This window comes from Pithys albifrons, chromosome 5 (genome assembly GCF_047495875.1).
Source record: "Pithys albifrons albifrons isolate INPA30051 chromosome 5, PitAlb_v1, whole genome shotgun sequence".
NCBI classification, from domain to species: domain Eukaryota; kingdom Metazoa; phylum Chordata; class Aves; order Passeriformes; family Thamnophilidae; genus Pithys; species Pithys albifrons.
The window spans coordinates 1,978,343-2,005,795 of NC_092462.1; the positions used below are offsets into that span (position 1 = coordinate 1,978,343).

Here is a 27,453-nt window from a genome sequence, read left to right on the forward strand (position 1 = left end):
AGGGAAAATTAGTAAAATGCTCCATTCTCTCCAAGGAAAAAGGGTAAAATCACAAACTTCCCTGGGTGTCAAGTCCCAGTTGTTCACCCGGGAATGTGGAATTACAGAATCATGGAATGAACGCATCGAGTCCAACCCTCGATCCAACCCCACTGTGATCACCAGACCATGGCACTCAGTGCCACATCCAGTCTCGTCCTAAAAACCTCCGGGGTCGGAGAATCCACCACTTCTCTGGGCAGGCCAGTCCAGTGCCTGACCACTCTCTGTAAGGAATTTCTTCCTGATATCCAACCTACACCTCCCCTGGCAGAGCCTGAGCCCTGCCCTCCTGTTCTACATGTATAAAACTCTCTGCCTTTCAGTTGCTGATTCCCTGCACTGTGTTCCTGTGAAATATCTTGGAGCACTCGTGCCATGATGTACCAAGCATAGCACATGAGCAATGGATATAAGCAATAAAAGCCAATATATTTTACAGTCTGGTACTCAGTTCATCTCACCCTCAGCCCTAAATTGTCACTGACCTGCACAAATTTCTCCCAGTGCTCTTTCTTTATCTTCTCTGCAGTTTTGCACTTCCTTTCCTAGCTCCTCTACACCAAAATGGAATGGTAATATCGTGACAATGATGCAATAATTCAGGTTGTGACACTGCCTGGAGCTCCAAACCAAGGACTGGGATTTCAGGAGGTCACTGGTGGGAAACTTTTCTGGGATTTTTAGCAGAGTAACATAAATCAAGTTCATTTGGTATTTTTTTTTCATGTCAGATATTAAAGATGAGACTTGCTGAGGACCTGCTCAGGTTGTTCTTCCACCAGGAATGCTGATGGCAATCACAATTTCCTTAATCCCTGCTGGGTGATGCAGCTGGACTTGTGGACTTCACCCTGGGGTGAGGGAGAAAATGAAAGGATTCAAAATATTACATGCCCAAAGTGAACTTTCCAAGTAAAAATACACTTAGGAAGTATTTGTAGCTACTCCTATACATGCCCATCATTTGCCATTCCCAGGAAAGACACCTGCCAGGAACCATCCACACACCTCTGGATGTTTTATTTGCTGCTTTGTTTTCAGATTATTTTTAACCATATTGCCCATGTTTGTGTCACTGCAGCAGAGAGTGGCCCTGGGACAAGGCAAAGCTCCAGCATGGCAGTGGACAATAAATCTTCCCACCCCTACAGCTTCCTGAGCTCCAGCCTCTGAAATTTGGGCTCCCACCCCCATGTCCAAAAATGGGACTGGCTTGTGGTGCTGGGTTGCTTTTCTCTCTTCTTTTGGGATAATTTGCCCAGAGATCTCCCTGGCAACAGGCCCCAAGCCATGGTGCTTTCCAGCTCTTGGTGTGTGGCTTTTCCACCACCTTCTTTAAAATCTCATCATTTCTGTGCTAGAACCTTCTAAACAGGGAATGCTGGTAAAAGTGGTGTAAAAGGCCATGAAAAAATAAATAAATGCTGGTTGTGTTACATTAAACCCCTCACAGGGTATAGAAGTCACAGAATCATAGAATGGATTGGGTGGGAAAAGACCTCCGAGATCATCAAGTCCAACCCTTGGTCCAACTCCAGTCCCTTTACCAGATCATGGCACTCAGTGCCACGGCCAAGCTCACCTGAAAAACCTCCAGGGATGGGGAATCCACCCCCTCTCTGGGCAGCCCATTCCAATCCCTGAGCACTCTCTCTGCAAGCAATTTTTTCCTGATCTCCAACTTCAATTTCCCCTGGTAGAGCTTGAGCCCATCGTGCCCCCTTGTCCTATTGCTGAGTGCCTGGGAGAAGAGACCAACCCCCACCTGGCCAGAACTTCCCTTCAGGCAGTTCCAGACAGTGCTGAGGTCACCTCTGAGCCTCCTCTTCTCCAGGCTGAACACCCCCAGCTCCCTCAGCCTCTCCCCACAGCACTTGTGCTCCAGTCCCTTCTCCAGCCTCGTTGCTCTTCTCTGGCCCCACTCCAGCCCCTCAGTCTCTTTCCTGAACTGAGGGGTCCAATCTTGCTTTCTTATTTTTGTGATTTTTACACTGTAACTTGGTCTTTTAGAGTGTGATACAAAACACAAGAGAAACAAAATCAGAAAATAATCAGAAAATAATTACTCATGGCCCGCACCATTGCTGGGGTTTATTCCCTGCTTCCCAAAGAGTGCTGGATCCCTAAAGGTATTCCTGTGTGTTAGAGAGGACAAACACCCCGCCCGACAGTGAAAAAATAAATCAGTGAAGTTCTTCCTTCTGCCAGAAGCTGAGGGTGCACAAATCCAGTGGGAGCTGCTCCAGGTGGCCCTCACAGGGCACCTGATGCCCCTGGGGGGTGCCAGGTACACCAGGATGGGGATCCCTACACCACATTTTGGGATGCAGACCCCACATTTTTGCTGAGGATGGAAGGCAGACACACCTGGCAGCACCATCCATGAAGTCTGGCTTCTTGTTCCCAGCATTTTCCCACAGGATTCAGCTCTGTCCCTCCTTCCCATGCTGGCATCCATCACTGCTCATACTGCAAGGAGCAGCAGGAAACACCTACAGAACCTTGATAAACTGGGAAAAAAAGCTGGAGAGAGGTCAGAGGGGGTGAAGGAGGCAAAGAGGGGGGGGGACAGTGCCAGGAGAAGGGGATAAATCTCTGAAAATGGCCATAACGTGCACAGGAGGGTGACAGCACAAACCTTTGCATGGATCCCCCTGAAATGTTCCTCTCACATACAGCTACATCTTCTTGGGAATATAAAATGTCCTCCTGCAACAATTTCAATCCCAAAATAGCTTCTTTTTTTAGGGGGAGGGGAAGGAACTTCAAAACCTGCGAGTCTTGCAACAGGTTTTGTTTGCAAACGCAGGCAAATGTGGAAGATTTGCTTACTCCTTTTATTGAACCTGCTGGCTGATTTGATTACTGCCCTGGAAACGCATGTGCAAATCAGTTTTGCAGCCGTTTGAGGGCACTGCCTTCCGCCGAGACGTCTCCGGTGACTGATGCCAAGTGCTCGCTAATGCGATGTGCAGGACGGGGCGGCGCTGGCTGCCGACGCCGATGCCCGGAGCCTTCGGCTGCTCGCAGCCATAAATCCCTTCATTCCCAGACGCAAAACGCTGCCGTCGGAAATGCCTCATCTGCAAAACAATGCGTTAGCAACAATTCCAGCTCTTAAATTAAGCAGGGAGAAGCCACGCACTTACCCGGATAGAAGGATCTGATGATGGAAGACAGGGGGGGAAAAGGGCATCAAATTGAAAAGCCCCGGGGATATGAATGGGAGATAACAGAGAGAAACATTTACAGGCTGAAATGATTCCCCTTCCCAGGCAGATTTCCTTCTCTCCCCCATGGGAAGCATCCAAAGGAGAGCCACAGTGCAGGCACCTCAGAGCAGGGATAAGTGTAAGAATTGGAGCAGACAGTTAAGACTACACAAGTAAGCAAATTTATTTGAAGACAGAACAAATATCGTGGCAAACAACAATATGCAAATTCAGTTGAGAACAGGGGTAAATATCAGACTTTGTTTTCAAATCGATATAAAATATAGTCAGATTTTCTTTTGTCCAAAAAGCAGCTCGCATCGGGGTGGGGGGCTTGGGAGGGGATGGCTCCGTTCATGCCATCCGAGGTGTGTGGCACCTGCAAAACCTCAGGCTCAGGAGGCCAGCACAGCTGAGTGATACCAGGAGCAGATGAAGGTGCCTTGGAACTCCATTTTTCTGCCTCCATTCTCCTTTAAAAGCCAATTTTTGCCCCAAAGCAAGGGACAGGTTCATCCCCTCTGAGACCCTCAGTGCCCACCTACCTACACATGGATGGGGCAGTCACAGGGATCCCGGCTGCTTTTTAAGGCTGGGCATCTCTGAAGGCACCTGCACCTCCTGATCCTCGCTGGCTCCTGATGCACCAACCTCCTGTGGCTGAGCCTGAAAAGCCAGCGAGGGAGCAGCTCACCTCGGATGCCAGAGGAGCCAACAGATGAAATCCCCTCCCGGAGCGAAGGTGCTGGCGCGCTGCTTTCTAGAAAAGCCATCCCAAATAAAAGCAGACATAGAAAACATTAGATTGTCAATGAGGCTTTGAAACAAATTCAAGTTTATCTTTAATTTTTCTCATGTGTGTGTGTGACTTCATACAAACAGACATAAAGACGTGGTGAACTTCAAGCTCGGGGTCGGCATGTGGTCAGTTAGTGTCCGCAGAAGCACCATCGGATACGGAAGAGTTTAGCACCAGAGAGTTTGGAGGACCTAACTGAGAACATGCGTCCTTTGGAACACGTGGGACACGTTGGGAATGGGCAGTGGGGAGACATGGAACAGTCCATTAGAAACAATACAAGGCAATTCATGAGTTTTCATACAGTACAATACAGTCACTGATCAATTAACCCTTTCAGTACAGTACATGACAAGTAACACTTTGCACCCTGTTAACACTGGGAAAGGAGGGGTTTGGGCTGCAGGGGGGTGGCTGGTGGGTTATCCCTTCTGCCTTTGAATTTCAGGGACTCTGTCCATCCCCAGCCTGGCTCCCAGGGGGATGCACTGGTGGAACCACCAGTCCATCCACCCGCACCGAGGTCTGCACCCAAATCCCAGAATCCCAGAATCCCAGGATGGTTTGGGTTGGAAGGGACCTTCAAGATCATCTAGTTCCAACTGCCCTGCCATGGGCAGGGATCCCTTTCACCAGACCAATTTGCAGAATGGCCCTGGTTTGGCCATGGAAATGGAGACTCACCCCCCTCCACCCCGTGCCAGTCGCTGAACCAACGAGAAAACCCCCAACTGAAGTTCCCCTTGGCCAATTCTGGTGCCAAAACACACAGAAAAGGTGCAGAGGTTGAGCCCAGAGCCCCAAACCAAACCCACTTCTTCCCTTGGGCACAGTGAGAACAGGGTCCATTGGAAAAGTGCTAAATTACAGTACATTGGCATTTCCATATGTCAACTATTGAACAGCAAAACAGATTGTTTGAAAACAGAATCAGTATCGTACAGTAAGTTCACACTTAATTCTTCACCGTTTCTACACTTGTAACACATGCATTTTATTTCCATTAGTTTAATGCCAGTAGGACCAACATCCTCCAGAACAATGATCTAACATTAAACAAAACTTCCTAAGGAAAATATTAAGCATCACATAAAGTTTCAGGAAAAACCTGTTAATCAGCATCACAAGGTACTCAGGTTTACATTTAGGAGTTTTCATGCCATGACTTTTAAAACACCTTTTGGTTAATATCCTGGGGGGTGGGGGGAACAAACCCAAAAGAAAAAAAAACAAATCAAACTAAAAAAAAACCAGGAATGTTTGGGGAAATAATATATTTCTCTGTCTGTATACACACCCAGGGAGATATGCACGTACACTTGGGCTGGTGCATGGGTGTGTGCACAATTTATTTCAATAAACTTGACTCATTTCAGGGGCATTTTCATGGGTCCAAAAAGACTTTCAAGGAAATCAACTCTAAACTACCAAAGCAAATTAAAAAGTCTCTTTTGGAGGAACAGAAAAGGTTGGTAAAACATTGCCTGTGTGCTGTTACAATGCACTTCCCATGAGCCATCTGAAAAGCCAAACAGCTAAAAATCCCTACAAGAGCTTTTTTTTCCCACCTAAAAGGCCCTTCCAAAGCGAGACAAGCAATGCTGAGATTTGCATTCAGGCCTCAAGTGGGCCACGCTTCATTCCACCTTCCCAAAGGATGACACGCCAACTCCAAGGGGCAAAAAACTACACCTGAGGGGAAAATAAAGACAAAAAGACCTGTTCCACATTCCCCTTCTCCCGAGCTTCATTTCCAAGGAACACAGGGGGACTGGTGGGCTTGCTGGGGGTGAATTTTCCAAAGGGTTTGCCTATATCCTTGTGACAGCAAGTGGAATGTGGGCTCTGAGTCACTGAGGTTGTCCCCTGGGCTGCTACACTTTTGGGGGCTCAGGTAGAGCAGCAGTATTGGCTACTGCTATTTTTTTAAAGCTACATTTGCAGGGATAATTTGGCTGGGGTGAGAAAGAAAAAAACCCACCAAAATCTGGATCCTATTTTTAAATCCAATGACAGAGGATGCAAGAGCATAATACTTTGGGTTGCTCAAGATTTGTGGTTTTAAACCATCTTCAGTTCCCACTGAATATCCGAACCCCTGAAGGTCTATTGAAGAAGGAACACAAGAAACCCAGCCACTAAAACTGGAGTTGTTTAGGAAAATATCCTTCATCTGCTGCAACAAGAAAACCCAACACACCTATTTCTTTTTGTTGCTGAAGGTTATTTCCATCTTGGCCCTTTGCTAGCAGTGAAGGAGAAGAGCTAATTCCCTTCCCTCCATTCAAAGTGGTTGTGCTGTAACAGCAGGGTTTATCCATAAAGTTTCACCAGGGAGAAACTCCCACCAAGGAGGATTGCCAGAGAAGGATTTGGATTGACTGTGGGCTCATCAAGGAGGCTGAGCAGCAGTCCCAAGTGTGGATACCCCAGTGAGGAGGAAGTGGAGCACTGTAACACCCACCAGGATTTATTTGCTGCTGTGGAAAACCCAAGGGGACTTTTAAAGAAGCAAAACACCCCCAGTTGGTTGAGAGAGGATAGTTTGGAGCATCAAAATTTGGATTATTCAGCATTCCAGGGATCACCACCCCATTTCAAATCCTAGAGATTTCTGACTATGTTTGCTACAAACCCTGCCCTGCTGATTTCTCACTGGCAAGGGAGCTCTGATCCCCAACCTTGCTTAGGGAAATACCACAGGAGTTTACCAGGAATAGCAATGCACATCTGAACTGCCTCTGAACACCAGAGCCCATCTAACAATGCTTTCCAAATCAACAGCAAACCCCAGGGTTATTATGCTCCATCTTCTAAATCATCTCTTTTTTACTCAAATATCCCTTTTTGCAGTTGAAGACAACGACCAATTCCAACAGCACTTTCAGTGCAGGCACAATGATGGCTTTTATTGCAATGGCTTGAGCGCAGTCTTTATTGGTACCAGTGTCTCAGACTGGTTTGAACTGGGTTGTCCCGTGGACTTACTGGGGTCTCGTACTGAACACAGGAGTGTCTGCCCTACACCTCTCACTCCACTCAATTCCAGTCCCACCCCAATCCCTTCTGAGACTTCTCCTGTATCTTTGGTGTTTTTCAAAGCCATGCGCTCGGGTCTCCAAAGGACCTCGAAGGTTTCCACAACCACGTCTGCCTGGACATCAGTGATTCAGGTGTTTGTTCTGTTGTGTAAAATAAGCTTGGATGGGTTAAATTCCCTACCATAAAGTTGCTAATGGACATGCAATGGAAGTCAGGCACCAGACAGTGGTCCAGCCCACCCCAAAATTATCTTCTGCTGGCCCCTACGTAATTAACACTGCGCCTAAGAGGGTAAATAGATGGGGAAAAGAAAAGAGTTCAGAACTCAGTGCTAACAGTACGTACAAAAGTGCAGTGCTCAAATAGTCCGAAGCAAAGTGACTACTAGTACTTAAAGTGCTAGTTCTGACCTTGGTTTGGTTCAGTGTCCGAAACACGGGGAGAACGTGACAGGGGCATTTCCATCCGGGGGGAAATTAAAAACAGACAGCACTGCAACTGCACATGCCACACCAAAAGTGCTTCAAACCACACCACTGCGGAGGGATGCGGAACGCCACGGCCCAGCCTGTGAACACACACGAGCAAACGACGGACACCTTTTAGGTTACTATAAAGAACAGCTCCATTAACTCCATCACTACGAACCCGCTCGGAAAGCAAGTGGTCACAGCGTACAGAAGACAAAAAACAACCCCACTCCAAAACCATGAGCCTTTTGGAACATTTACGAGTCTTTGCAACTAGGATACTCAAAGTCTAGCAAAAGCAGCCCTGCCCAGTGTCTGCACAAGCTTTGCTTATCATGCACGTTTACAGAGGAGCCGTGCAGCCGACTGCCTCCTTTTACACCTATCTTACAGTTTAGCCTATTTACCTATTTATTTGTGGTTTGCTTCATTACTTGTAGCTTTCTGACTATGCACTAAGCTGGATTTTTTTCTCATGACCACCCTACCAGTCAAAGGACAATGAATGCAAGAACAAGACAACAAAGGCGGTCTGGGAAACACTGACACCACCAACAGCCTGGCTTCATTTTCATGAAGGAAAACACCCCAGAGAAGGATCAGCATACTCCTGGAAATTTGCTGGGAAACGAGGATTCGTCCCAACGGATGGCAGACACTTCTCCTTTCTCTCTTTAAACACACACTTCCCTTGCCTGTTCCAGCTGCTTCCATCTGCTTTTTTACAAGCTGCAAATCCAACCCTACCTTTACAGTCATGCTGGAAAAGCAACAGTTCTGCTTGTTGGAAACAGTGCAGGAAATGTCCCTGCTAAGGACTGTGCTGGTCCCAGTCCTCAGCCCGGACTGGAAGTGGCTCCTCACAAGCTGAGGCAGCTCCAGCAGTGCCCTCCCATCCCCTCACCTCAGGAGCTCAGCGCTCACTAACACGGGGTGTTTCCTGCCAGAAGTGCCACAGGAAAAGGGGGAAACCAGATCTTCAGTTCTCACTACATCCCAGCAGGCACTCCAAGAAAAGGTCATGGAATAGCAAAGTGGTTCCCCAGACCCCACAAACATTGCTGCCAAATCTCCAAGGGGTTGTACAAGGCAACATCTGGCTGTGCAACATCTGGTGTGTCTGAGGTGGGTATGGATCTTTTTTCTGGAGAAAGCTCTTTTTCCATCAGAAGTATTGACTTGCTGGAGCTGGCAGGATATGTTGGGGATGCTGCAGGTACAGCTGCAGATGTGCTCCTCATCTGACACCAAGCACTAGGGAGATGGTTTTCCAGAAGCAGGGAACACTAAAACAGAGCTACAAAGCCAGGTCACTTCTTTCCACAAGTGCCAGAAGGAGCTGGACTTAAACAAGCCAAAAGCAAGGTGTTGCATACAGGGGATATGGATGTAGATCCACCTTTGTAGGCATACAAATGGAAAGAAAGAAACCTGGAAAAGACATGGGAGCTGGAGCTGAGCAGTGTGAGACTGGCAGTGCCCCACAGCAGGAAGGGCAACGAGGTGTACAGTGGGGAAACATGACCATCTGAGTCCACATCCAGATAAGAAACTCCTGGAATGAAATATCCAGTCTTGTTGCCACAGCAGCAAGGTCTGGGGAATGTATGCAAGAGTGTGGATGTGGCTGTGATCCTGCAGGACTGGCACACTTCACCATTTGCCACATGTAGGCACTGGGATAACATTTGGTTTAAGTACCACTGACTTCAACGCTGAGACCAAACCCAAACACTGTACACATGGACAATTACCAGCCTGGAAACTCCCATGCCAAAATTACTCCTTTTCCAGGTCTTTTTATAACACGTTCTTTCCTGTCTTCCCACTGAAAGGATTTTTGGCAGATGATTTGGAAGTGGGTAATAAATCTAATGCTAGGACACTGTGTCCAATTGCACAGTAATTTCCTGCACTGCTCTCACAAGGAAATTTACACATTTTTGCTTTGGCTTCTCCTACAGACACATCGGTGGCCACGTCTGACACTCCTTACAGTGTTGCCTCTGCCTGGACTGGCAACCCTGTTAAATTCTTAAGAAGAAAAACTATTACATGTTTTTTGGGAGAAAAAGCTGCCAGCTTGCCCGTGACCTCACCTCCAACCCAAGCTCTGGAATTTAAAGCCGTTTGTAAAACCCCGCTTTGGATTTTTACCTAAATATCCTTGGCAACTTGTCCAGTCTCCAAAAAAACACTCCTTTGAAAGTTGATTAGGAGCAATGATTTATTTCTGGAGGCGGAGGCTTGTGCTGCGCCAAGGCCTGCGGAGACCCGCGCGCTGCTTTTCCGCGGTGAATGAAGCGATTCCCAGGCACAAGCCATGCCGAGGAAAGGGCCATCCTGCACCGCTCCCTGCCAGAGGAACCACAGGCAGAGCTGGAGATGAGGGGCCATTTTTAATTCTATGCTAATTATCGCAATAAAAACCAGATCCCGCAGCGGAAGGACGATTCCGGGAGGAAATAATCATCCATCTTTTGTAGCTGGAGCTGTGCTGCTGGAGGAGAAGCTTATTTACAAAATGGCAATCTCCAGAAAAAGGCTGTTATCGCTGCCTGACAAAGCCATATATTCTGGTACCGTCTGGGGGGGCTCTGCCTGGGAAATTCCGCTTTGAATCCAAATGCTGTAAACCTCAAATATGGAAAAACGACATCCTGTCCAACAACAACCAGCTGTGGGGCTGATGCAACCCCCTGTACCACAAAAATGATGCTGGGAGATCCCTGCTTTGAAATATCTGCTTTCAGTTTAGAGCAGGAAAACCGTATGACCTCTCAATTATTTATATGTGAAAAGATGCTTTCAATAAAAGCATCGATGGTGTGCAAGCAAAAATGAAATTCCTAAAGCAGAATTTCTGCACTTTGTATGGTTACTTAAAGGTTGATGAGGAGCATCTTTTTTCCCACCTGGACAAAAATTTCCATTGTGCAGGATGACATGAACATGCCCGCTTTTATATGCAGGAAACAAAAAAACCAGAACCCCAAACATGAACCTGCTGAGTAGTTGTGAAAGGGGTGAAAAACCTCCAACCAAGTAGCAGGACTGAAGGGAAGTTCCAGCCAGGTGGGGGTTGGTCTCTTCTCCCAGGCACTCAGCAATAGGACAAGGGGGCACGATGGGCTCAAGCTCTGCCAGGGGAAATTGAAGTTGGAGATCAGGAAAAAGTTCTCTGCAGAGAGAGTGCTCAGGCATTGGAATGGGCTGCCCAGAGAGGGGGTGGATTCCCCATCCCTGGAGGTTTTTAACCTGATCTTGGCCATGGCACTGAGTGGCTGGAGTTGGACCAAGGGTTGGACTTGATGATCTGGGAGGTCTTTTCCAGCCCAGTCGATGCTATGACTCTGTGATCTATGACTGCAGTCTGTTCCTGCTCCCCCACATCCCACTGTATTCCCTGAAGAGGCTCCAACAGCAGACTGCACTGCCAGACTATCTCATGGAGATGGGAACCTGCACTTTGGGCCACAGCCAAGCAAGACCCCGGGTGCCTTTTTCCTTGACTGTCTTCCTCAAAGAGCTGCTTCCACCTGGGAATGCCACCACTGCCAGCTTGCTACCCACAGAAAGGGCTCTGCTCCCTGTTCTCCATCTCTCCTCGCTGGGTATCCAAGTTGCCCGTGTCCAGCATTACCAGCACGTTCCTGGGGAGCCGCAGAACAGCTCGGATACATCGCCCTGTGCAATGATGGAGCCTGAGGACGGGAACATTGGACCACAGGGACGGCATGTTGAAAGCAAAACATTTTATTACCGTCGGTTAAGCTTCATAATGCACACTTATGAGTAAGAGAGAGGTTATATGGAGATCACTTTGCTCCCTACCAACTGCAGCTTCTGGGATTAAATGCAGCAGCTGTTGAGCGAAGCGGAACAGGACCAGTGGAAAGAAAGGGAGAATAAAATACATTTGAAACAGCAGGGGGTAGCTTGGCAGAAAACAGGCCCCTGACTTGAAATTCAACGAGAGAGCCTTTTTTTTTTCCAGCTATACCAAAAGCCACAGCGTCCTAGACAACAGCTGGTGACCAAGCACTGCTCACAAAGCCAAGTCAAGACCCACCTCAGCATCTCCCACCTGCTATGGGTGCTGCAGCTCCGACACGAGACGGGAACATCGGAGGGGGCCGCTTTTCCCTGGGGGGCACAACACCTCTAGAGTCAGGGGATTGAGCCCAGGTGCAAAGCAGGATGCTGCAAAACCAGGAGCTCCTGTCTAATCACACCCATGCAGCTGTCCATGGGAAATCCTGATGGCCATGAAGGCAGAAAGGTGGATGACAACTGGGATCTATCCTGAATTCAGGGTGTTTGGTTACCTCAGCGACAATGCAAGGCATGCCTGGGCTTGACTCACATGTCTGATTTTTGGGTTGTTTTCTGTCTGTTTCCATGCAGTGTTTTTGACAGTAAATGCCAGCCTGAGATGGTTTCTAAAGAACACAAGTTTCTTCCAGCAGAAATTGCCCCTTCAATCTAAGATCCAAAATCCAGTTATCTTTCCTAGAGGTCAGAGGCCATAAAAAAGCTATTTTGGACCATCCACTAAAGAGTCACTCACACAGTGTAACAGAACCAGCTTTTTTAGCACAAATCAGTTTACCTTCCAGCCAATCTTCCACAAGCAGCTTCAAATTGCATCAAAGCCTATCCAGAGGAATGCTCTGATCTCCCCTTTCCCAATATTACAGCTCTCCTTTCACAATAGTTTCTGCATTCAAACAAAATTCAAAGGAGAAAATGCCTTCACTAGTGAAAGAGGACTCCAGCTATTGCTAGCACAAAACTACCAATTTTTCTTCTTCTAGCAAACAAACCACTTGGCTAGAAAGGTGGGAAGCTCTTGGAAGACTGAAAGCCTGGAGGAGGCTGGTGTTTAGGCTGAGACGAGTGAAAACTCCCCATTACTTGGCCTCTTGCTAGTTCTGTTTTGCACAGAATCTTCGGCCCCGCCAAGGGGAAGAGGCCAGCATGGGTTCTGAGAGCACCTCAAGGACTTATTGCAGCAGCTCAAGGGCTGCAATGAGGAGGGGGAGGATGAACTTCCCTCTGTGAGGAGCCTGAGAAGGGAGGTTTGGGGAGGTTATCCCAACTTTAGAGGGTATGTCCTAAGAGTATGAAAGAGGTGAGGAAAGCAACAGGTTAAACTGCAGTTTGGTGCTGCAGAGAGGAGTAAGTAGGCACCACCTCTGCCTCACACTCTGGATTGGGGGTTTTCTTGCAGTTTCACACATATCACCACAAAGCATGCTCTGCCAAACAGACACTTTTAAGCTGTTGTATAAAGAAAAGTCTCTGTAAGATGCCTTCACCAAGGTAACCCACAGTTAAAAGCTGGCAGCATCCATGAAAATGTTCAGCAGGCGACTCCAGCACCTCCCTCTTCTTTTTTTAAATTTTTTTTAATTTTTTTTTTTAATGAGACAGCTAGAAGGAACTTATCCCTGGCTACCTCAAAGGGTTACCCCTGGCAGCACTGAGGGCTGACTGTGCTGACATAAGCAGTAAATGCTGTCAGGGATGCAGCAGGATTACGTGCAGACTGTGCTGGCACACGCCGATCCCAGGACAGACATGTCCATATGCTCTCCAGAGCGGATGCACCAGGCAAGAGCTGGAAGTCCCACGAGGCAGGAAAGGAAGGATGAAATAGTTGGGCTGCTGCAGCATCCAGGATAAAGCTGTGGATGCCTTCCCTTTGAGTTACACTGTGACACACTATACCTGTGGGTGGTGGTCCCTTGCCTAGCTCAAGTCTCTGCTGCCACTTTGACCCAGGTCCCACAGGCAGGCTCTGGTGGTCCCTGCTCTTGGTGGTGATGCCGAAGTGGCATCTGTAGCAACCAGAGTCAGTACAGGGCTGTAAGAGAGTAGACAGGAGCTTGGCAGAAGCACAGCTCTTATCTCCACATCTCCATACCCACTTTGCTGTGGGCATGCTCATCCCACATGCCTGAATTTACTAACCCACATCAAACCCTTGAGTGAATTGCCAAACTGCTATGGAAGCACCTTGCTGTTACACGTGCTGAGAAAAGTGACTCAAATTACTCTGCACCCCATTTAAATGTCCAGGCAGGACAAAAAATCCTGGCAATGTTCAAGAAACAGAATTAAGGTTGCACAAAACAAAGGATCCAGGCACAGTATCGAGCTGTGGAGAGAAGGAAGAGCCTAAGCCCAGAGCAACACTTGCAGCAGATGCAGTAAAGCTCATCCCTGGGGAAGCTGTCAGACACTGTCTACAAGCGAGATGGTGCGTGCCGGCTGCTCACGGGGAGCAGCGAGTCTGCCATCAGCACATGATCAAATCTGCCCCAGGGAACTGCTTCCCTACTCGACATGGGAACCATCACAGAGGGAATGGTTTAGTAACTCCCCCTTTGCTGCAGCATCACCCCAAGAACCTGCCCCGCCCTAGAGGTAACATTGGCCAGAGTCCCACCGTCCATGCAATGGCTGCAAAAACAGGTGAGAGCTGGAGAATGGGATCCCTGGAGAACAGGATTCCTGGAGAACAGGATCCCTGGAGAACAGGATCCCTGGAATGGTTAAGGCCAAAACATACCAAAACAGATGCAGAAGAAAACAGTAGCCTGGGAGAAATATAACCAGCTCCCCATCCCTTTGTCCTACATCAGCAGCAGCAGTTGGGAAATGTGTGGGCAGAGAGGGAACCGAGGCATGTTTGGGCTTTGCACAACACTTCCAGAGGGATTCATAAGCAAGGCTTAAAAAGAGTGCTGAACTTCCAAGAAGAAAAACAAATTTAGGATTCTTAAGCCAGGTCACCCACAGGACATGAATAGGACTGATAAATACGCTTAGTGGTCCAAAAGGGAAAAGGAAAAGCACAACCAGGACTGGGCCCTGCCAGCAAAGTGAGAGGAAAATGTCCCTATGCACTGAGCCATATAAACACCTACAGGAGTTGTTGCTTTAGTGACCTTGATGGAGCAACCAGATGGAGCAAGAAATAAAATGCCAGTTTAAAGGATATGCTCTGAGGCAAGAGGTGTAGAGGTTTGGCTCACCTTGTGAAACATGGTGCCTATTTGCAGCTTATGAGTAAAACATTTAAGCCAAGAAACTCTTCCTCTAATTTTACCAGAATGGGGGTATTATTAAAGATGTTTAAATTAAAAAACTTCATCACTTACTACAGCGATGTACACAGTAACTGAGTTGGTGGAACCTCTGCCCAGAACTGAAGCAAATCCTTGCCCTTTGTTCTTGGCTGTCAGTGGCCTCTGCTCGTCCCTGCTGAGATATCTACCTGGAAAAACTCTTTTAAAAAGTGCCACCAGCACAATGCTCCACTTTCCAAACACTTTGCAGTGTTTATTGGAGTCTCAGCAAAGAGACTGACCTCAGAGGCAGCTCAGTTCCCTCGGAAATATCTGCTCTGAACAGTGCTATGGAGATCTTGGAGAGTTCAAACATCTGGAAGAAAAGAAAAAGCAGCGATGGTGGAGACAACCCAAACAGAAATACATCTGTTGACTGCACACTGAGTTTCACTTACTCCAGAGCACTGCTCCATCACCTCTCTGCCTGAACATAAGGTCTCTGGCCTCAGATTCCCCCTGCCAGCTTCCCAGAGGACAGACTCTCTTTTTAACATCAGGTACTTCTCAGCCAGGGAGCAGCACAGGAAACTCCTCCATCCTCCAAGCAAAAATGATAATTTGCAAAGCAGCAGTAGGTCCAAGGGGAACTTGCAGAGACAAAACAGCTCCTGTTCAACACCAGTTGCCGAGGGAAGCAGTGGGAGCCATGCCAAAGCCAGGCTTTGCTCCCTGTGAGCCCTCTGGTTTGCTTCCCTGCTGTGAAGCTGTTGGGGTGTGCTGCTGCCAGCACACAACGTGCTCCAGCTCACCCTTTACAGCACTGACACGCAGCAGCAGGGATAATTAATTTATGTTAAAAAACCAGAGCTGCATTGGCACATTCCGTCTTTTCCCTAGGAAGAGGAGGGAAGGAATTGCTGCTTGACAGATGTTGGTCATATGCTTAAATGCCCTCTGGAAGGCACTGGGATGTATGTGTTGAGTGGAGACAGAGTGGAGTGAGAACCTGGAGGGAATTCTCTCCGGTTAGACCTATACAAAACTCTCAGATCTCCTTGCAATAAAAGTGTTACTAAGGAAAAGTTCATATAAATATTTCTGTGAATTGTTCATATAATAAGAATCCACAATCCTTGGGGAGCTGGAAACACAAGGGAAAACCTGTATTTCCAAACAGGATGGCACAGGGAGCTTATATTGTCACTTGGTGCTTTGCTCACAATTGTGTTTAAATGGACTGATCAGAAAGCAACAAGAACATGATGAGAGTTAAAAATTACCCTTGGTGGAAAGCTTTGTATTTCCTTAGGAAAGGATGCAGAAGAGACCTGACAACAGTCTTTAATTATGTGTAAAAGCTGCAGCAGGGAAGAAAATAAACTGTTCCCATAAGTCCTCTGGAATACACGGCCTGTAAGGCAAAAAGCAAGAGAATGAGATGGAAGGAAGGGACGCATGGACTGGGCAGCAGGAAAAGTAGCTGAGAGGAAGAAGGGAGAAACAGCTTGGACAATGAAGCTGGGAATATCCATCAGGGGAGATTTGAAAGAGCACATTTTTGCCAGGTTGTTCAGCTTGGGAAAAATATGGTTGCTTTTTGCTGTGGGGGCCCTGAAAGGCACCATTAGAGGCACCCCCACAGTTGCAAATTTAGGTTTAGAGTCAGGTAGGTTCCAAACGTTCCAAACATGACATTTCACACAAAATTTCTCCTCTTTTTGCTTTTGGATATCATCGGTATTGATCAGCATCAGATCATCACAAAAACTCTAATGCTGAACGAGCTCATCTTTCTCACACTCTGTTGAGGTAGGGAAGTATCATTCACCCCGTTTTAGTGGTGGGGAACACAGGCACAGGCAGGATAAAGCCAAAGTGATCCTGCCTCCATTATCAGGAGGCCCAGCTTGAGATACTGACAGTTTTTCCAGAGTCCTCGCAATTATTCCAGCACTTCACTGGTTCAAAGCACAGCTTTCAACAGCTGTTAACACCGTGCTGGGCTCCGGAAAACAAAGGCAATACAAGTGGTGATCATCTGCAGAGTCTTGTTAGAAATGACACAGCCCCTTTTGCAAAGACAGGCACACGGAAATTGCTTCTTGAAAGCCGCTTTCTTTCCCTCTGATCCCCTCCAGCCTTCGCCAACACCTTTCCTTTGCAATGGAAAAGAGCAGCTGCCCCATCGGTAACACAACACTCCATCACTCAGCTGGTTCACAGAGCAAGGCTCCTGAGAAAAGCACACACGGGTGTCACACAGGATGGCACCACCAACCCTTACAGGGCACCAGCACTTGTGTGCTCCCCTAAGCCTCTGCAGGTGTTCCTGGACAAGCCTCCCACCTCAGTAAGAGCCAAGCCCCTCGAGTCTTACAAAGCAAGGTGTAAAAACAGTCACTCCATTCATCGGACACGCTTGGCCCCGATGGGCTTGTTGGCAAGATTAGACAGTTGCAGAGTGTGCTGCTGTTCCCCAGGAGGAAGGAGAACCAGGCCAAGAGAACCACTCTGGTGTCTGAGTGGAGCCTCCAGGCTCCCTGCCTCCTTCCCCAGCTCCAGGGGACTCCAGTGCTGACGGTGCCACCTGTTCCTCCTAGCACAAACCCATCGTCATGCTCTGTGATTCCCTGGAACACAGATCGTGTCCTCGCTTCCCTCCACCTCCTCCTGCCTTTTCATTCCTCTGCCTTGGTGGGAAGCTCTTACTCCCCCTCTCCTTCAGCCTTGTGCCAACAACATGTGCTCTGAACAAGGACCAGATGGGAATACTTGTAAGAGCCTGGGGTTAACCCGTGTCTTTTATCCCACATAGTCTCTGCTGTTTTGAAATGCAGATTCTATTGCACACGATTTGCAGTGTAAAGATTTAAGGTTAGTAGTAGAGAATGTTGATATTGCTTGAGAAATCCACCTCCTTGCTCCTATTGCACGTTGAATGTCCCTGACATGGGAAGCAGAAAACACAACAGGAAACGTCTTAACATCTCAAAGGGAAGGACCTACCAGAAACAGGCAGTTAACAACAGGACAAGGGGGCACAGGCTCAAGTTCTGCCAGGGGAAATTGGAGACCAGAAAAAATTCTTTGCAGAGAGAGTGCTCAGGCATTGGAATGGGCTGCCCAAAGAGGGGGTGGATTCCCCATCCCTGGAGGTTTTTCAGCTGAGCTTGGCCGTGGCACTGAGTGCCATGATCTGGTAAAGGGACTGGAGTTGGACCAAGGGTTGGACTTGATGATCTCGGAGGTCTTTTCCAACCCAATCCATTCTGTGATTCTACGAAATGACTACTTGTAATATGCCTATGTATAATATCCCTCTCAGCCTTGCCCCCACGTTCCTTTGTGCCCACACATCAGTTCCCAGATGTTCTGTCAGCGTGGTGCTGAGCAGGGCTGGGCACAGGGCCTCAGCTCCAGCCGACTGCCAGCGCCCAGCACCGAGGGCAATCCCTGCCTCCAATTAATCTCCACGTGACAAACCATCAACAAGGAAGGAACCAACACAAACTTGTGCCTGCAGGATGGATTTCCCCCCCTGTGGCTCTGAAATCCACCTGACTGTGTGCACAGCCAAGGTAGGAGCCCTCATCCTGCCCTGTTGAATGTATGTAGGGTGGGTCTGAAACAGCTAAAAGATGGAATATGTCTTTTCTAATCTACAGTGGCTACTCTGTACAGAGCCAGCAATTTTCCACGTGCCACTCCAAGCGTTTTGAGGCAGCCCAGCAATTAAGAAGATGAATTAGCAAGTCATTAATGATGGTTTTACTGGGGTGGCAGCCAGGCCCCTCGAGGGCAGGCCAGTATGAGCCCCACCACATTCCACACGCACAAGAACACCAGCAGGTACATCCACCTTTCCAGATCATGTACATGAGAGAGCCCCGGGGCTGCAGGTTTGGGTTCTGCGTGATGCCTCCCTCGGCATGTGGAGGGAACAATCTAATTACATCCATCACAGAAATGCCAGAACGACATCCGGCTTATAAAACCTCAATTTATGCCCTGACATTTCTGGAAAACCAATTTTTAATCCATGTCATCTATCAGGAGTTCTTGGTATTTGATTTCACCTCAATGCTTTAGAATATTGTTGCCTTTATGGAGGTGCAGGTGGGGAACTTGAACACAGGCTGACAAAATATTAGGAAGAAAAATTGGTGTCAGCCCATGAAAGCTTCTGCAGATTTTGGAGAAACAAAGCAGCAGAAGATCTGGCTTTAGCTTTTTCCAAAGCACCCAAATCCAGAAGCACCTTGTCCCCTGGCCCGGGCTTCATTCCTGTGGTCCTAACAGAATTTAGCCATTTTTAGGCAAGGCTGGATCACCCCAAAACAACCCATTTTGGCAAAGGCTCTAAGGTGACAGCCCCACTCGGGTACAGCTTATGATGTAGCCTTTCATTGCACTCTTACTTGAATAAACTCTTCATTTCAAACACAACCTACCTTTACTTGGAAGGAATGGAGGAGTAGGAGGGGAGAGCTGAATTTCAAACATCACAACACATTAAGTAATTAAAAATAAAGGGCAATTTAATTTTGGAGGAAGCAGCATAGAAAATTAAACAGAAAGTCTAATCTTCTTTAGGAACTCTTTCATAAACCTACTGTAGCTACAGCAAAAGTGGGAATGCCATGGAACTGAAACCACTTATTATGTAATTTTTGACCTAGTGCAAAATCTGCCCAATAAAAATACACATTAATAAACCTTTTTCTGCTATAAAAATTACTAGGATTGGATAACAGGACTGCAAGTCACGTAAGCACAAGGCTTCCTAAGCACCACCAACACCCTTCCCTGGGAGTTTAGGTCACTTCAATAGGCCAAAGGGAAAAAAAAATGATGCAATTACCAGACTATGACATCTGTAGCTGAAAAAACAAATGTGCTGACATTGATTTTGGTAATTGCTTGGGGCTTTTTTTTGTGTAAAGGATGGGATTTTAATACTTCTGCTGGGGATTTTATGAACATGGTAGTACAGACCTGCAGAGCCAGGGCTTGTAAAATGGCATGGAAACATGACGTGGCCGGGAGTACCTGCAGCTGCCTCTTCCTTACAGCTCTCACCTCACCTCAGTGATGCCTCCAAGGAAGAGTTTTGCCTTCTTGTAACTATGTTTTCCCTTTCAGCCTCGCTGAAACCTAAGGGAAGCTCACGAGGGCCGTGGCCAAGAGCTCACAACCAGCTCTGGGTGAACTAACACGTTTATCCAGACCGGTGGCAGGAGCAGACGTCCCCTCCTGGACTGTGCGCTTCAGATAAATAAGATTATTTCGCTACAAGCTACTACAGGCTACAATATACTCACATAAATATAGTAATGCCTATATGTGGATATGGATTGGTATACATCGGATACAGATAAGAAACACGACGACGACGAGTAGATACCGATAACCGATAACCGATAACCGATAACCGATAACCGATAACCAATAACCGCTGCAGCTTCTCGCTGGGTAAAGTCCATTGTCCAGGCTCCATGCAGGAACCCGTGAGGGTGGGCACTGCCATCCCCTCGGAGCACCCGGCGGGCCACCCTCACCACACCAGTGCCAAACGCTTCCCAAGCCTTCCACAGCTCTGGCCTTTACCAAGGAAGCCACAGCGCAGTGGGCTGGACTCAACACAACATCCTCCCAGCTGCAAGGCAGGGGAAGCCCCCTCAGCCCATTCCACCTGGAATAAGCTTTTCAGGGAGCGTCCCACCTTCTGTGGCAGCAGCAGGGAAAGCCAGGAATGAGGGAGCTGCTGGAGTTGGCTTTGTCAAGACTACATGTGAAAAGCCCAGTTTCAAGCCTCGACAGCAACAAGGGGGGCCCGATTTGAAGAAGGGGCAAGGAGCCGCCGCAACGGCAGAGCTGAGGATGCTCAGGAGCTCTGCACATTGCAACTTAAAAAACCAAATCATCCCACTCGTGGTGGCTTGAGAGATCCTCAATATAGTGCCTGTCCTCCTCTAACATATGAGTGGAGCTGGACCAAGCAGGTACTACAGGTCTCTAATAGACACGTGCATGCAGGAGACAGCTTCTCTCAGCATTGGACTAGGTTACCAAAGCATCCCCTTACCAGAGTGGGAGCAGAAATGTGCTCCTAATATTATTTACACAATATAAAGTGCATTAGGATTTAATCATTCAAATGACAGACTTTCTGCCGGGACCATACAATTTTGAAACAGAGGTGAGGGCTTGAATAGGAAATTCTCTCATGAGAAAAAGAGGTTCAGACTGGTGCTCTTCACCCTGTCCTCCTAAGGATTGTTTTTGGCCGTTCTTTCTAGTGCAAATAAGCTTGTGTTTTCTCAAGTTTAAGGGACATGGCAGTTTCAGGGTGCCAGGAACAAACATTTAAAATGCATCAGGGATTTGGTGCTCCCGAGCATCTTGCTGGGCACCAGCAGCCCGTGTTACACCACGCTCAGAAGCTGGAGACGCACTGCCAACAATACAAAGGAACCCGTTTTCGAATCTCACCGTTCAAGACTTGCATTGCTGCACTTCGAGTGCATCTGTATTACCCTCCAGCCCAGCATCTGCAAACACCAGTGCTTTCCATCATGTGGAAATCCAAAACTCTCCAACCCAACATCTGCAAACACCACTGCTTTCCTTCATGTGGAAATCCAATACTCTCCAACCCAACATCTGCAAACACCGGTGCTTTCCATCATGTGGAAATCCAATACTCTCCAACCCAACATCTGCAAACACCGGTGCTTTCCATCATGTGGAAATCCAATACTCTCCAACCCAACATCTGCAAACACTGGTGCTTTCCCTCACATGGAAATCCATTACTCTCCAACTCAACATCTGCAAACACTAATGCTTTCCATCACGTGGAAATCCATTACTCTCCAACCCAACATCTGCAAACACTAATGCTTTCCATCATGTGGAAATCCAATACTCTCCAACACTAATGCTTTCCTTCATGTGAAAATCCAGTACTCTCCAACTCAACATCTGCAAACACCGGTGCTTTCCCTCACATGGAAATTCATTACTCTCCAACTCAACATCTGCAAACACTAATGCTTTTCATCACGTGGAAATCCAGTACTCTCCAACCCAACATCTGCAAACACCGGTGCTTTCCTTCATGTGGAAATCCAATACTCTCCAACCCAACATCTGCAAACACCGGTGCTGTCCTTCATGTGGAAATCCAATACTCTCCAACCCAACATCTGCAAACACCGGTGCTGTCCTTCATGTGGAAATCCAGTACTCTCCAACCCAACATCTGCAAACACCGGTGCTTTCCATCATGTGGAAATCCAATACTCTCCAACCCAACATGTGAAAACACCAGTGCTTTCCATCACGGTGGAAACCCGTAGCTACTGGTCTACCTATGGGTGATCGGCAATGAACATGAAGATCCCGATCCAGGTTTGGATACTAAAGTGCATCCCCTGCCAGGGGAGTAAATGCATTAGTGGATCCTGTGGGATACCTGCATGCCAGAACCAAGCCCGGCCTGGTAGCCAGCAATGCCGCATTCCTGGGTGATATTTACAACAAACTCATGGCATCAGAAGGCCAATTAACTAACAAAAGATAAATATTTTTTTTAAATGGGCAGATATAAGGAAAGCCATTTTGCATCCTTTTCCCTTTTCAAACGGTGAAGAAAACAACCCTTTCCAATCACGAGTAATTTCCTCACCAACACTACAGGAACACAGGGAAGGCATGATCACTTACAACACGTGGGATCACTCAGGCTCATTCCAACGTAGGAGCTTTTACGATCCCTTGAGGCAAAGGTAGGCAGGGATGGGGAGATGTTGAGCTTGCAGGGGAGGAACGCCACGTAGAAATGGGAAGGAGAGCATAAAAAGTTTGTACATTCATCGCTCCGGCTTGTTGGACTAGAAGTGAATTTTTTACCTCAGGCACTGTGACGGGCAGCAGCAGTCAGCAATACGCTAACAACTCATTCACTAAATTCTGGTTTCACACCAATAGCAGGATGTAGAGTGTTTTTAATGTTGGGGTTTGTGGTTTGTTTTTGTTTTTTTTTAATTGACCTGTTAAAACCATTAGGACCAAAGCCATGAGAGCGATGATGAACCAGTACCTCCAACAACTCCTGCTGATTCATCACGGTCCGCAGGCGGTTCAAACATTCCTCCAGGTTTGAGAAAGGACCTGAAAGAGCAATCTATGGAGAAAGGGATGGGAGTTTTTGACAGCAAGCCAAGGTCTTGGTTGCTGTAACTGCTATATGCGGTTTTAAAGGGGGAATCACCTAAAACAGTGAAATTAAATTTCTTACCTCTTGTCACAACTGTAACATTTTCCTAAAGGTTCTTTGGTGACTTTGGTGCAAGCTTTTATTTTTTTTTTTATTTTTAATTTTTTTTTTTAAGTTAAAACAGATTGACTAGTTTTAGTACCCAAACTAAAGTCCAGATTATCCTCTTGGTTCCCAACCCTGCCTCCCCAACCTTTCTCATTATGACATTAACAGGCAACAGCATTTGGATTGAGTGTGGCCGTGCAGGTGGGTCCAGACCTGGAGCCGTGAACGGTCTGGTTGAAGAGATAAATATGTTACTCAAAAGATTAAAAAACAAAACATGTAATGGTTGCATGGAAAAATAGCTGGTCCCATGCACACTGGGCCACTCTGAATGATTATAAATATCTCATTAGACATGGTAATGCCTGTTTAAAACAAGCTTATAGGTGAGCAACACACTACTGGAAGTACCTGGGGCTCAATCAAACTCCCGCTGGTTCCGGGGGAAGGAGCTGGTCGCCCAAATGCTGGACAAGCCCCTTACGCTGCAAATATTCACATTGTAAGAAATTACAAAATCTCTCCTCAACCTCCCAGCCAGGTAATTGCACACATTTCCCCTCCAGGCAGGGGGTTTATACCATGAGATGTAAAATTTACGTCACAAAGACTCCAGCGGGATGACACCGACACCCAGGCGTGGGAGATTGGGATGGAACTGCCTAATGCCAGTCCCAGCTCCAAGCAGGTGGGAATGGGATGATGGCAGGGCATGGATTTTATCTCCTAAAGACAACACCTGTAAAATCAACATGACAGAAAACGCAACACAGCGTCCACTACGGCTTCTGAAAAGCACCATGGGCAAGCATGACAAAGATGCCTTTCCATCTGAATCCAATGGTGCACCAACCCCCCCAGAGGCCTTTCTCACGCCCAGGTTGTTTTCCTGATGTTTTCCATCACGCCCACATTAATCTCATGTTTGGGAGAGAAGCCGTGAGCCTCGGCCGCAGCGTTCCCTCCACCCCCAACTCCCGCTCCACAGTCGCCTGCTGGAACCCGTAACACACCTAATACAAAAATACCTTCTGAAATTTTGGGCAAAATGCATTAAAAATAAAAAAAAAAATCACCAGCCTTGCACGGGCAGAACACGGAGATGAGGAGTGGGTTATTACTCATTTCCACTAATTCAGAAGGCTTAGCACTTGAGCAGAGCTCTGCTATCCTGGGATACTCGGCTTATCCGGTCAGCACAAAACTATGGAATGAGGAACAAATCCTCTGCCCTTCACCAGCACGAGACCAAAGTCTGACCAGTTATCAAGGTTTTACCCACACAGACTACTGTTTGCCACCCAATAACCAGCAGATGCCAATTTAAAAACCTCTCTCCCTCCTCACATCGACCAGCAATTCACGTGGTGTTGATTTAGGCCATGACACCGCTCGGCCTTTGGACCGAGTATGGCCAGAAAAGTCAGTCCAGGAAAACCCGTGATAAGCAGAAACTGATACATTTCATCACAAGGTTTGGAGTGGGGGTACTTTTGTATCATGTTGAAGTGCAACACAAGCCTTATCTAGACTATTTAAAGGTCAGAGTGCCGGATTTCGTTTGTGCTGATACACGAACTTCCATAGTCTTCAACACTCGAAGCAGCTGACTCATACAGACTTGGGAGGCTGGTCCTTTCCTAAGACATACAGAGATGTTTTGGGTGTAATTTAACATGATAACCAGACTCCTATAACATTACGTACTGGAGTTACCAAGAACTACCAGAAAAGGACTTTACAAAAAACTGGGGCAACTTGGAATTACTATAGGTCAGTCCCTCTCACCAATTTCTGCTTGTTTTGTTTCGTTAATTGTCCAATGCACTCTATTCCAGACCCTCTTGCTCTTCACCACTGTCCCCTCTGGCATCCATTCTTTTTTCTTTATGGCTGTTGTAAATTCTCCTCATCTCTTCTTCGTACTTGATAAAATTTTCCCCGAACCGTGTCCACGCTTTGTAGGGAACTGTGATGGTGTTACGGTAGGGCGGCCTCACCTCACTTACCTTCAGGAAAATGCCGTACCTGTTGGATCCCACGTCGAAGTAGAAGCGCTTGTTGTCCACTCGGAAGGAGGTGCCCTCGGGGAGCTCGGGGGGCTCGTCGCCTGCCCCCCGGCGGTCCTCTATGTCCCCCTCGCCATACTCTTCAATCAGCTGCACCAAGGCATCCCTGAACTCGATCATCCCTTGCGCCGGGAGGACGATCGTCTGCTCCTGTCCCAAGCTGTGGCCAAAATACCCCATCATGCCAGGTCCCCTGCTCATGGTTTGCCTAATCCGCAAGAAGCGCCCGCGCTGGTTCTCCTTCAGGTCCAGGTAGTACTTCCTGTTGTCCCTTTCGATGTACTCCGTTTTGAGGACGCTGTGAGGGGGCTCTTCGGAGCCCACGGACACCGGGGGCGAAGGCGGCGGGTGCTGCTGCCTCCTCCGGGGATGCTGCTCCTTGTCATTGCTGTGCTCGTGCACCCGCTGGCCGTGGCCGCCCTTCAGGCCCAGGTGGGCGTAGTGCTCGATGAAGTCCCCCAGGCAGTCCTTCAGCTCGGCAGCCACGGACAGCGAGAGGGTCAGCTTGCTTTTCCTGATGTTGTCCTGCCTGCCTCTTCCTATCCAGACCTCGGCGATCTTCAGGAAGCGACCGCGGGAGCTCTGCTTCACATCCAGGTAAAAGCGCTTTTTCTGGATGTCCACCCTCTTGGAGGCCAGCTCCTGGATCTCCATGCAGCTCCCCTGGGAGGAGGACGGGTAGTGGTACTGCTGCTGGGACTGGGAATAAATGCTCCTGTGCAGGCCAGAGCCTCCCAGGTTCCTTCCTCCTCCTCCTCCTCCTCCTCTCCCTCTTTCCATCTTTACCAATCAGCTGGAAATAATACACAACAGAGGCACAGATGACAACATCAGCAGCAGGGGCCTGCCTGGCTCCTCGGCCGCCGCTCTGCTCGGCGCTGCTCTCCCCACAAAGGCTCCTGCATCCCTCTCGCTGCCACAGCACGCAGCGTCGCAGCTGGAGCATCCCAGACACTCTTCCCCTCCCGTGCTGGGCTCCCACATCCTCCCGGAGAAGGGAGTCCTAATTCCAGCGGCACTCGACGGCTCTCTCTGCCCTGCAGCCCCCTCAGCTCCCCTGTGGCACTACAGACACTCCAGCTGCCCCAGGGCCGTGGGTTTTGGGGCTCCTGTTTTGGGGGGCACTCACCCCCCTCCGGCTCCTGCTCCCCACTGCACGATCCATCCCCGTGGCACTGAGTTCCCCCTCCGTCACCTCCCTCTGCTTTTCCTCCCCAGGGCACTGGGAGGGCACTGGGAGGGCACTGGGAACCCCCCAGCACTGCCCTCCTGTCTCCCCAGTACCCCCAGAGCCCCCCAGTGCACCCCAACGCTGCATCTCCTGCCCAAGCCCCCCCCAGGGCTTCACCTCCTTCCCCCCAAGTTCTGTCCCACTGTCCCCCTGGTCCCCCAGCGCTGCCCTCCTGCTCCCCAGTGCCCCCAATACCACACCCCTGCCCTCCCAGTGTCCCCAGTACTGCCCCCCAGGCCCCAGTATTGCCTCCCCAGTGCCCCCCATCACTACCCCTCCTGCCCCAGAGCTTCACCTCTTGCCCCCCGGTGACCAAAAACTGCCCCCCCGTGCTCCCAGTATCGCTTCCAGTGCCACAGCAGTGTCTCCCAGCGCTCCCAGTACATTCTCCAGTGCCCCACAGTGCTCCCAGCACTTTGGCCCAGTGTCCCAGTATCGCCTCCCAGTACTCCCAGTACCACCCGGAATGCCCCAGTACTGCCCACAGTGCCCCAACAGTGCCCCCCAGAGCTCCCAGTACCTCCCCCAGTACATCCTCCAGTGTCCCCCAGTACATCCTCCAGTGTCCCCCAGTGCTTCCAGTACTGCCCCCCAGTGCCCCAGTACCGCCCCCAGTGCCCCAACAGTGCCCCCCGTGCTCCCAGTACATCCCCCAATGCTCCCAGTACTGATCCCCAGTGCCCTAGTACTGCCCCCAGTGCCCCAACAGTGCCCCCCAGTGCTCCCAGTACCTTCCCCAGTACATCCCCCACTGCTCCCCAGTGCTTCCAGTACTGCCCCAAGTGCTCCCAGTACATCCCCCAGCAGCCTCCAGTGCTCCCAGTACTGACCCCCAGTGCCCCAATACTGCCCCCAGTGCCCCAACAGTGCTCCCCAGTGCTCCCAGTACCTCCCCCAGTACCCCCCAGTGCTCCCAGTACTGACCCCCAGTACTCCACTATCGCCCCCCCCAGCGCCCCCCACCTCAGCATCTCCCGCCCCATCGCTGCCCCCTCGACCCCTCCGCTCCCCCGATCTCCGCTTCCCTCCCCACCCGGTCACTCACCCCGCAGCGCCCATTGCCGCCGCTGTCCTTCAGCCGCCGCCGCCGCCGCCACCGCCGCCGCCACCGCCCGCAGCCGGCGGCCCCGCCGCCCGCCCCCAGCCGCGCAGAGCCACGGGCTGGAGCTCCCCCACCGCC

General features: G+C 49.0%; 1 protein-coding gene across 3 annotated transcripts; it reads right to left on the bottom strand.

Annotated features, from left to right (window-relative positions):
* Positions 1-93: 93 nt before the first annotated feature.
* On the bottom strand, positions 94-27,392 carry PURG (purine rich element binding protein G). 3 transcript variants are annotated; one of them, XR_011697844.1, is made up of 5 exons: positions 27,319-27,392; positions 24,983-25,835; positions 2,681-4,014; positions 2,410-2,565; positions 94-893 (listed from the first exon to the last, which is right to left on the bottom strand). XR_011697844.1 is itself a non-coding variant. In XM_071555374.1 (3 exons), the coding sequence occupies exons 2-3, from the start codon at positions 25,820-25,822 to the stop codon at positions 3,945-3,947; spliced, it is 891 nt and encodes a 296-aa protein (XP_071411475.1). In that variant the 5' UTR covers positions 25,823-25,835; positions 27,319-27,392; the 3' UTR covers positions 3,852-3,944. The 3 variants fall into 3 exon arrangements, 2 of the variants coding, with proteins under 2 accessions (XP_071411475.1, XP_071411474.1); XM_071555374.1 differs by lacking the exons at positions 94-893; positions 2,410-2,565 and having other exon boundaries at positions 3,852-4,014; positions 25,002-25,835; XM_071555373.1 differs by lacking the exons at positions 94-893; positions 2,410-2,565 and having other exon boundaries at positions 3,923-25,835.
* Between the last annotated feature and the right edge of the window lie 61 nt (positions 27,393-27,453).